This window comes from Rhizophagus irregularis, chromosome 1 (assembly GCF_026210795.1).
Source record: "Rhizophagus irregularis chromosome 1, complete sequence".
Lineage (NCBI taxonomy): Eukaryota > Fungi > Glomeromycota > Glomeromycetes > Glomerales > Glomeraceae > Rhizophagus > Rhizophagus irregularis.
Genome location: NC_089429.1, coordinates 7,027,546 through 7,039,838, shown reverse-complemented (window position 1 = coordinate 7,039,838; position 12,293 = coordinate 7,027,546). Strand labels below are relative to the sequence as shown.

Sequence of the window (12,293 nt, the reverse complement as noted above, 5' to 3'; positions counted from 1 at the left end):
TGAATTATATTTTATAGGTTTATTTATTGCGGAAACATTGAATTAAAAAATTTGCAAGGACCAGATGTATTGAAATTGTTGATAGCTGTAGATGAACTCAATATCCAACAATTAGTTTCTCATATTCAAGAATTTTTAATTGAACATCAAACTGAATTTTTATATCAAAACCCAACTTGCATTCTTGAAACTGTTTATCAGCATGAGACATTTACAGATTTATGGAATTTTTGTCTTGAAAAAATTTGTAAAGAACCTAAAATTTTATTTGATTCTGATAAATTTATTAGTTTAAAAGCACCTTTATTAGAATTATTATTAAAAAGAGATGATTTAAATATGAATGAAATCGAAGTTTGGGAACGTTTACTGAGATGGTGCTTGTTTCAACAAAATATGGAAAGTGATCCAACCAAATGGAGTACTGATGACATTATAAAGATTGAGAGATCATTACATAATTTTATTCCATTAATTGGATTTTATGATATTGAACCTACAGATTTCTTTTACAAAGTTTATATTTACAAAGAAATCTTACCAAAAGATTTAATTCATGATCTTTTGGAATTTCATATTGTTCCTAATATTAAACCTAAAACCAATACAGCATCTTCAAGAAGGCCTAATCTTAATTCAACTTTAATTCAGTCAGATCACATTCCTTTATTTGCTTCATGGATTGACAGAAAAGATTCCTCCTATAACAAAAATGAAATTCCTTATGAATTTAAATTATTATATCGCTCAAATCGGGATGGATTTAGTGCTGAATCATTTCATCAAAATTGTGATAATAAAGGAGCCACTATTTGGGTAGCAAAAATTCAAGGTTCAACACAATTAATTGGAGGTTATAATCCACTTGATTGGAATGGAGATGATGAATGGAAACCTACTATAGATAGTTTTATGTTTAGTTTCACAGATGGAAAAGATATTTCTACTGCAAATTTAGGTTATGTAACAAAACCAGATTGTGCTATTTATTGTGCTAATAGTCAAGGTCCACATATGGGTTATTTTTATTGTAAAGGCCATAATATATGGAATACTTATGGTGATAATATTACTTTTTATCCTAATATAGGTATCCCAACTTCTGATTTTTTAGTAGATTGCTATGAAGTATTTCAAGTAATTGAAAAATAGAGAAAATTTATGATTATTTTGTACTGTATATAAACTGAACGATATGTTTATATTATTATAAATTCATTAATTAAAATGTTAAATTGGTGTATTATCAAAAAATTGTAATATAAAATCAAATTATATGTACAACCATTTAGTAAATTGTATTTTTTCTTGCTTAACTGTTTTTAGTTTTTTAGAGAATAAATCATTGGAGCTTCTATTTGCCAATTTTGTTCAATGCGGTCGGCGCAGTAGAACGGACTTTTTTAATTTTTTCTTTCTATTTTTCCTTTAAACCTTTATTTAATTATTTTTTTTCGTTTCTTAAATTTTTTATAAATTCTAGTTTTTTTAAAATTGTATTTTTTTATAATATTTTCTTTCTTTCTTTCTTTTGACTTTTATTTATGATTATTTTTTTTTCGAACTCTTTTTTCAAACTAAATAAATTTTTCTTTTTTATTTTTTGGTTTTTTATTCAATACCGAAAATCTTTTTTAATTATTTTTTTTTATTTTCAGATTTTAATTCAATTCAATACTGAAAAATAAAAGTTTTTTATTACCGAAAATAAATTTTTTTTTTTAATCATTTCTTCTTTTTTTTTAGTTTTTAGTTCAGTAATTTTTTTAATAGTTTTTTTTTAGCCCTTTTTCATTTTTATAAACTAGATTATTTAAATAGTCATATCTATATTTTCTAAGATTTTAATCCTGCAATAAAAATATATTAACTTGTTAGAGTTTTAAGTTAAAAGCTTGATAATATGATTTTTAAGAAGGAAAAAACTTTATTATTATTCAAAGATGCGAGAATCGGAAATCCTCTAATATCTGGCTATTAATAATTTTTTTTTGAAAATTGTTAATGTTAATAATGCTTTTGTATGCGAATTTCTCATATATAGTTCGTATAGTGATTATAATAACGTCACAATCGTCACATCATCAAACATCGTATTGATGATCTACTCATCGAATACTATCTTTTCGTTTCATTTTCTCATTTTCTCTTTCTGAGTGCCCGCACCTTGTCATGACTTTTTTAAATAAGCATTTAAATACTAAATGGTTATAAATAGAAGTTGTATGAATAAAAATTTTCATGACATTACTATTTTAAAAATTAATTCCGGTTATAAACTAGTTATCTTAGAAATTATTATTGTCACGCGCCACGTTCGTTTATAAATGAAATGAACTTTATTACTTTATTTGTTTTTTGACTTTATGACTTTCAGTAAAAAGAAAAATGGAAAAATATTCAATCCAAGTGAGAAAAATTCATATAAAAATTAGAAATATATGCGAGTTTTTAATTTATTTTACATTATAACTATACATATGTAGAACCGCGGAAGTTCTTCACTTAGTAAATATAAATATTTTAGTAAAACCATTCTATACTATAAAAATACCGTCAATATGAATGATATTTATTCGGAACTAATGATTCTATGCACTAAAGAATTCTAATATGTAAAGGTATAAGTTTTTGGGGATATGTTACATTTCGAATTTCTGCTTAACATCTAAAAATAGAATTAGCACAATCAAGGTAGTCCAATGTGTATTAGCATATTGCTTTAAACCACCTCCTTTAATACTTTTCTCTTAAAATTCACCCGCCTATAGCATGTAACTTTTTTAAAAAAGTTTATTGATGTCCATACGGTTTGTTAGATCACTAATTGGCATTTGTAAGTTCATGGAGAATTATTATCATAAGTTGTATTTTGGATTAATACTGTTTTAATAGTTTTGTAATATCATCAATTGTTGTATAAAGAGATATATATATTTTGACAATTATTTTACTTGTATCATTATCATTTCTAATTTTAGAAATATATAAATGGTGTGGTGAATTATTTAAGCTTATAAAAGAGGTAATTGGTAATATGATTAAAAATATTATTTCCAGCAATCTGTAAATCTTTTGTATATGTAAATTAGAAAGTTAAATTGTATATTAAAAATATAATGGTAATCCTTGAAATCCATGTTACTTGCAACTTATTGTGTATAATGTGTGAAAAATATTTAATTGTAATGAAAATGAAATTTTACTAACATTACTAATAGTAAATCTTGTATCTTTCTGTACAAATTACAGTTATATGTACCTTTAAATTATTTTCATAAATCTTTATATCTATATAATGTTCATATCCTTGATTATATCTTTTTTTTGGTTTTTTTTTGGATGGATGACTTAAAGAGTTATTTTAGAGTAATTACTCAATAATATGAAATAATTTATCACTTGTTGAATAATTTATCACCTGTTACATCCATGGCTCGATTGGCTTGTGTGAGTTTTCCATCCAGCTGTACATATTTAGTCATAAATGGTTGGTCAATTTACATATTTTATCATCAGATTGACCTTTGAATAAATTATGTATTTTAACATTCTTAAAATTATTTTTCTTTCATCAAAATTTGTATGTCAACTATCAGATTTCCCTCTCCAATATCAGTAAAATAAGCTCCTATTCTGAAATAATTAAACATATGGATAGTTAGAGTAATTTTATGCCTATATTCCATTAGTTCACTCTTAAACTATACTAAAATTTGTTTCTTCTAATAGTATTTCTCTCTAAGTATTAAATAGTAAAATGCAATAAATTATTAATCCATCTTCTTTGAGTAATATACCAATCCAATGTTTGAATATATTAATTATTTAAATATTCTGTTATATTTTCTTTTTTTGTAAACTTTTGTTTAATCTGTTTATATAAGTAGCATTGCTTCAAGAGTCAACAACGTAAAATGACTCATTCATTTTGTTCACTAGTCATAAAATATCGGGGTGTTTGATATGCCATTTACAATTTTGCATGAGATTGGCGTAATGTTGTTATGCCTCTGCTAGATCAATTCTTTGGGAAAAATCACCATTAATCCAATAATCCTCGTTATTTATTTTCATATAAAGTCCATAGTATATCATAATAAAAGGAAAACTTTCTTTATTATTGTTGCATGTTTGAGGACAAAATACTTTAATATATTTAAAGAATTATCTTTAAAGATTCTGGGTTGTTTAGAAACTTTAATAATCACAAAGTTTGTTAAAATTAATGTAATTAAGTAGATTCTCATGAGATTAAGGATGCAAATTGATTTTATTAACAATTTTCTTTGAGCTGGCAATAGGAAGGTTTTATTATTTTGAATACTTTGTCTGATACTCTAATTCCATTTTATCAGTCAGATAAGATTTCTTAAGAAATTTATTCTATAATAAAAAGTTCTATTAGTTTTAAAGGAATCGAGTAATAATACTGTATCTCTTGTGTAGGTGAAACATTATTTGGTTACAAAAAATGCTTTCAAATGTGATTCTTTTTTATTTTTCTTTGAATTTAACTTGTTCCCTAAACTACAACTTCTAATTTTATATCGTTGGTAATAAATTTAATAAGTTATATACTATACTAATTGACCAGACTGTGTTATTATTATAGATTGTAATTATGAAAGAAGTTGTGTAAAATTTAAAATATAATGCTTTTAATGAATAATATTTAATAAGGTCTAGTAGTTTAATCATTTGTTACTATATTTGTATATTTGGGAATGATACTTGTGCGGGAATAAAGCAAATGTCTATAATAAAACATGTGTGTAATGAAAAGGTTTTGCAATGAAAGGGTTTTAAATTATTTTTTTTTAATTTGGTTGACTCCTTAAAAATTTCTCCAACACAGAAATTTAACTTGATGTAATTGTTGATAGCAGGTGTATGTGACAATTACAACATTATGAAATGCACATTCCGCTCAATATATTAATATTATCAAATATCGATGATATTGTCTTGAATACACTTCAAATCATAGTAATTGAACCAAATATCATTAAATTATATGTATCATAGTAATGTTCATGAACAATTCTAGAGTTATTATAAAAGTTTATGTATGTAATAAATAATGATATAGTATGTTTAGAAAATATGATAGAATAAATTGTATTGATGTTGTTAGAATAAAAGAGGAATTAAACATTATAAAATTTTATTTTTAAATAAATAGAAAGAAATATATAATTTTTAAAAGAATTGAATGATGATGCATCCAAATAGCATATCTCGCTTGTTTGAAGAAAATTTTTTCATGAATAATTTTTCAAAATAAAATTTTTTTTAATAATTTATTAAATCTCAAAAGTTGAATATTAAATATTTAGGAAAAAAGGGGGGAATCATATTGAAAAAAAAAATTTTATAAATGTATTTACATGTACTAATAATAATTAAAGCCCCATTTAGTGTTCAAATGAGGCTTTTTATTCATGTGAAATCAAATGTTGAGATTATCTTCTTTATAAAATTAGTTCAACTACACAATAAGCCATAAATGTGGCCTTTTACAATAAACCATAAATATGGCTTTTTAATAATTTTAATTTCTGCATATTTATTTAAAAAAATTTAAAATAATCAAACATATATAATAAAATATCTCAGCCACATTAGAGGTCTGCAAACGGGACCCCGCACATGATTTTTCGTTAAACCCGGATTTTCGTAATTCTTAATTCCGGCCGAAATTAAACTGGCCGAATTTTTTTGTTTTTACAGCAAAATGATATAATAATAGTCCGGGTCCGGTCCGGGCTGGGTTTTTAATATATTAAGCCGGGCCGGGCACTTTAAGTTAATTTCCAAGCCTGGTTGTAAAATAGGAGTCAATGCAGACCTCTAAGCACATACTGAAATAAGAGCACAATACTCTATGAAAAGGCTTTGAACATGTTTGTATGGTATAAAATTTGTCAAATTGTGCTACAAAATTATTAAAAATATTGTAATATAAATTACTAAGTAAAAATTGTTAGTTACTTTTATTGAATAACAATATTTATTGTAATTAAGTCGTTCCCATTATTGTCAGTAAATTCATACAAAAGTGATGTAGTATGCACTATATTTGATTTTAAATAGCATGAATTTCATCATTGAGGTCATATTTTTCTTAATGACAAGACTAATGCAAAATTAGGGGTTATAATTGAAAGTAACATCATTACTACTAAGAATTTTTGTTTTGTACTCATGAGAATTTATTGCAACATCTAAAAAAAGACATTTGGCAATAATTGTTTATTAAATCTATTTATAAATTAATTATTCACTGTTTGCAGAAAATAATTACAGATCTATTGATAAGATAATTTCTTTAATAATATGATTTACTGATATACAAAATTAATCTTTGGTTTCTTGACAAGTTAATACTAAATTATTACATGACTTAATATAATTTTCAATATTTAAACTATTCTTTGTAATTTCATAAAAAATCGTCAATTGGATAATACTCAAGAAATATTGCGATATAATATTGATTATAGTTAATTTTAAACTCGCGAAGAATTGATTAATTCTACGTGAAATATTTAAATACGTAATAATTTCAAATCCCCATTTAAAAACACTTTCCTAAACTTTAAATTTCATTTTAAAGATTGTCATTTTGGCAAGAAAGACCAAAATTTTATTCGGAATAGAGGCTCTCCGAAATTTTAGATATTAAATTAGTGAGGTACCTTAGAGAGGATCTATTTCTGAAATTGTAAATAATCAAAATAATCAAATAGTTTGCTTTGTTTTTAGTCAAGGTTATAAATTGATAACAAATTTTTGCAGACATAGTTCATTGGAAAGCAATCTAATTCATAATGATTTCTAATAAATAACTTTTTATTATAAATAAAATCAAAATAAATATTTATAACTGATAATTTCTTTTATCTTAAGAACGACGATTTAGATAAACCACGTGAAAGGATCACTATAATAATCGTCAATAGTTTTTTAAGATTTTCGAAAAAAAAAAAATAAATAAAAATTTTGAAATAATCAAACAAATAAGAAAAGGTAGAACGAAATGTTTCTAGCGTTTCAATTTTTTTCTTTTTTTTCGGTAAGGGCTTCTGAAAAAAAAATGTAATTTCTTTCTTTTAGCGAAACATTTTGCTAACTTTTTGATTTTCTCTCTTTTTTTATAAGCAGTCAAGTACTTGGACGCGCAGGATTTCGGTAGGGATTCCAGAAATTTTCTTTAAAAATTTCTTTAATGAAACGCTTACTAACGTTTTGCTCTTTTCTTTTTTTCTTAGACAGCAAGATCTTTGGATGTACGGAACTTCACTTTCGGTATTAAAGTTTCTTTCTCTGTTTTGGTCTATTTATTCTACCGAAATGCATTTTAATATTCAAAATTTTATTCTTTTTTTTTTTAAATAGGCCTGAACTTATAAAATTCGGAAATTTTCTTTTTTTCAGACGGTTTAGAATGTGGATTTCGGTGGGAAAACGGGAAAAACGAATAAATTTTTTAATTTTTTTATTTAACGAAATGTTTCTAACGTTTCATTCATTCTTTTTTTTTTAGACGAGTAAGAAATCGAAGATTTTTCTTGGTGAGAAACCGGAAGATATTTTTTTTAATCTTTTAATTTAACGAATCTAATATTTCATCTTTTTCATTTTAGTCAGATCTGGGACGTGAATTTCAGTGGAAATTCAGAAATTTTTCTTTTGTTTGGATCTAGGACTTTTGTAGGAACACAGCAATTTTAATATATTTTTAACTAAATAGTCCCTAACGTTTCCGTCGTTCTTTCTTTAGACGTTACGTTAAACATCCAACACCTGATGAAAAGATCGGAAATAAACGTAATGAGTAATATGAGTAATAATAATTAATAACTTGTAATTAGATAATTAAATAATATTTATTTGTAATAATGTGATATATATGATATAATATACATATAAGTAATACTGTATAACATGTATTAACTGATTATGATGATGGTACGATAATCAATTTCTAAAATAAACTCAAGTTTACGCCGTTAACGATATGCAAGTCATTGCAGACGGTAAAACAATGAAACACATAATAATAAAGTACTTCAATTAGTAAAAGATATAGTTAAACAAAATATAGATACAATTCCGTTAAAAGACCTATTACAAAATATTTAAAAGAAATGTTTGATCAATGGTACTAAGATTTGGGATTCAAGTGATAAAGATGAAAAAATCTTTGAACGAATTAATGAAGAAGATAAATTTAATAAGAAAATCATCTTTTACAAAATCGTCAATCAATACTGATTTCGGAACTTTGGCACACGTTAATATATCAAGCGTGGAGTGAGGTTATATCAATAATAAACGGTTTATGCTAAAAGATCAAGAAATTTGAATTTCAATTTTTTTAGTTGATCGGTTCCCCGGTTTCAAAAAATGCATCATTAAATTTATCATAAATATTAAATAGTACGCTATAAAATTAAATTCGTGATCATAGTTTGTGCTGCGTTGCAAATTTTCGATTATATTTCATTATTTAAGGATCTCTAGAACTAGATTTGAAGTTTAATTTTGCATTATCATTTATGTTGCGAGTAAGATTTATAAAATCATTAAAATAGAACAATTTATTAGATTAATAAAATACATGAAATATGAAATAAATAATAAACTATTTATAAAAACAATTTTTTTTTTTTTTGAAAATTACCACCAGCGATTATTCTATCACCGAATCAATTTATAGAAACCGAAATAAGAAAAATAAGAAAGATAAATCTTTTAAACAACCTAAACCTTAACAAACAACAAATAAAAAAAATTGCTTTTATAGTATTATATTAATCTAAGGTTTCTCAATTAAAAATAAAAAATTATAAGAATTATTAATAAAAATGTAAAATTAAGGATAAGTAAAACCATCACACTTATTTGTAATTTAAATAAAAAATTTATAAATGCACATTTTATACGTATATATATATATATATATAAAATAAATAATAAAAACGTAAAATTATTAATTTTTTAAAGCTCTTCTAGTTGTACCGATGGATCTTCTTCTCTTTGAATCCCAGCAATCAGGATATTTCTTAATTCTAACATTGACGCAATACAAGTAATTGTTTCCAGCGTCATCATCCCATCTGAATCTCATTACACAATCTTCGTTATCGCATTCATCGTATGGTACTTCAACAAATGCAGTGAATAAGCCTTTTTCCATACCACATGGGCCTAAGTTCTCGAAAGTCTTGAAATCTTTATCATATTTATCACCATATCGAGATATTTGCATTAAACAATCTCCACCATGAGTAATAGTTCTATTATAGGCGATTAAAATTTTCTCACCAGGCTTGTATGTTGTAACTGGACCTGGACTATCACCGGCAATACCACAGGGAAATTCCTTGGTTGGGTTGGAAACCTTAGCGATTACATCGGTAGCATTTTGACCATATAGAAGTCTGGGGGTAGGGCTAAGAAGAATACCATGAGCTGAAACTCGTCCAAAGAGTCCAATCAAAAGCGTGAAGACAAGAACGAAGTTGATAGCACCAGAGATTTTGGATTGAACCATTATAAGATTAGTAACAAATATTTTTCGTTGAAAGTTTTTTTTATCGTATTAGATATTGAATTCTTTATTTTTTATTTTTAAGATAGAGATCAGTGAATCTTCAAAGTCAGAAATTTTTAGGGATTTAAATATCTTTTCAGAAGACAATCTGTTAGCCAATTCGATTTGTTTGCATTGTGTAGTGCTCAAGAATTTCTTTCTTTCTAAGTTCCGGCGCGTATTTAGTATGTAGAACCCTAAATTTTCCCCTTCAAAGTTTCAGCGCGTTATTTTTGATTAATTTGTATAATTTAAACAATTAAAAAATTTTTTCATTCTAGAAAAGTTATAATACAAATATAAAAACTTTGTTTTTTTTTATTTATATTCTTTTTTAATTATTATTTGTGTTATGCAGATAATCGGTATCACATATATGAAACGATCGAAATCGAAAATTTTTAACTTAAAAAAAAAACAAACATATATGAAACGGAATAATAGTTGCATTTCTAGAATTCCGACAATTGTTGTCGATCCAATTTTAAAAATAGATTTTGTTGTGATAATTATCACGGGACTTTTAATTTCGTAACGGATTGATTGACAAAATATTTATTCTTTTCTTTAGCAATGGAAATAAATTAACAAAACGTTTTAATTATAAAATTTTCTTTGTAGGTACTAATTTTAGAGTTATAAAAATTGAACTTTGTTTTTTATCATTTCCATAAAAGTTGTATATTCAATCTCTAATTATGGAAATAATTATACGGATAAAATTTAAAAATAATTTATAAATATTATCAGAACTAAACGTCCATCTAATTTATAGTCATGAAACAGTTAGGAAAAAATGTTAGCCTTTATGTTCGATGAATGCAAGATTAATTAAAGTATATGTGATTTTTAATTATTGTTAAAAGGACGGTTACACGAAAAAAGAATTTTAAAGAAAAAACATATAATATATTTTATAATATTTTTATTTCAAAACTATACCTAACATATCAATTGATTGATTTTTATTAGGGAAATTTTTATTTAATTGCCGATCCGTCTATAACGGCACTATCATTTGTATAAAATACATATAGCGAGTGAAATCTGATGCGCGTACAATGTACAGTCATTTTTTTTTTCATAGTAAAGTTATAATTATTTTAACATATTTTTTTTCCTTGGTTTTTTTTACATATATTATTAAAAATATTGAGTTATCACAGTTTTAGTATTAGTGAATTTATTGTCAACTATGCAATTTTCGTTAAATTTCGCCCCGAACACATAATGCTAAAAAAGTAAAAATTGTGCCAATCTTAAACGAATTGACAATTAAATAATTAATAAATATTTTTTTTTAGTAATTTGGAGTTGGTTGATTATTACTATGTTGATATTTAAATATAATAATATAATAAGAAGTTATCAAAATTCGCATGAAAAGTGGACACTGACGCGCGTGAAATGTAAAGTTGTTTTTTCAATAATAAAAGTATAATTATTTTAGCATATTATTTTCCTTGGGTTTTTTTACATATATCGTATGATTTTTATTATATATAATGAGTTATTCCCTTCTCTAGTATTATGTAGTTTTCTCACAATTGTGCTAAATTTAACCTTTAATTAACCCCCAAAAAACAGTGCCGATTTAGACGGATCGGCAACTAAACATGTGACTAAAAAGGATAATTTATTGTATAATCTTCGATTATTATTAAAACAATACTTCTCAGAAAATCGAAAAAAAAACTCTTTCCCCTTTCCATTTTTTCACATAGAAATCCGCAGTTAAATACTGTTTTCTTATTTACACGCCTTTTACGTTTTCAACGTTCGAGAAGAAAGAAGACCACTGGGTGGCTTCTTATGGAAAGGTTCTTCTCCTTATTACCCGACCTCTGAAAGAAGTTTTTATTATACTTTACCTTATTTTTACAAAACATATTAAAATATGGTTTTTACTTTTCAAAAACCTATCCCCTTGGGAAAATTTTCTTTCGACGTCTCATTCCATAAATTTCACGTGACTAGACCCAATCGGGCTGGATGTAACAAGATTTACGAAATCAGAAGATCAAAAAGTTTCTTTTTTGAGTTAGCTGATTTTTCAACAAACACCAATGATATTCATCTTAAAATACACACAAATGATTATCACATGAACTCAACCCCTATTAGCTACTCTTCCACCTGTGGCTTTCCTAATCTGAAATATCAGATTAGTAAGATGTTACAACATTTTTTTTCTCATCAAAAAGTCATCCCACGCTCCATTCAAAAGAGATATTTTAATCTTATTCGTTCTAAATTACTCGATAGATACTTCGTTATCAAATCACGTGCTGACAGTGTCACACAAAGAAATTCCCGCACAAAAACTTTCTTTAATTTCTCCTATAAACGTTATCGTTTTCACTTTGGTATTTTTATACCATGTAATTTTTTTACCACTTATAATTTTGGAACTGAACACACACAGTTGTGTTGTGTCCCCTCCCCTTACATCATGTCTCATAATAGACGAGCTTGTGTTTCTCATCATAAAAATTTAGATATTTTTCATAATATCAAGAAACACACGCCGATATCGAATAATAACACTATCAACAACAAACGTTTCCATGCAACCCTTATTCATAATCAATGGCAACGTCGTATCAAAAAACACATTTATTCAAATCGCCTTGGAATTTCCTACGATGTTTCATATTTAGCTAATAGACATAAATATCCTTCCACATACGAC

The 12,293-nt window shown here is 25.6% G+C and overlaps 1 protein-coding gene across 1 annotated transcript; it reads right to left on the bottom strand.

The window, feature by feature from the left end:
• Positions 1-8,998: 8,998 nt before the first annotated feature.
• Positions 8,999-9,562, bottom strand: OCT59_001418 (uncharacterized protein; the record flags this gene model as incomplete). The annotated part of the gene is made up of 1 exon (XM_025315771.2): positions 8,999-9,562. The coding sequence occupies one exon, from the start codon at positions 9,560-9,562 to the stop codon at positions 8,999-9,001; it is 564 nt and encodes a 187-aa protein (XP_025182104.1).
• Between the last annotated feature and the right edge of the window lie 2,731 nt (positions 9,563-12,293).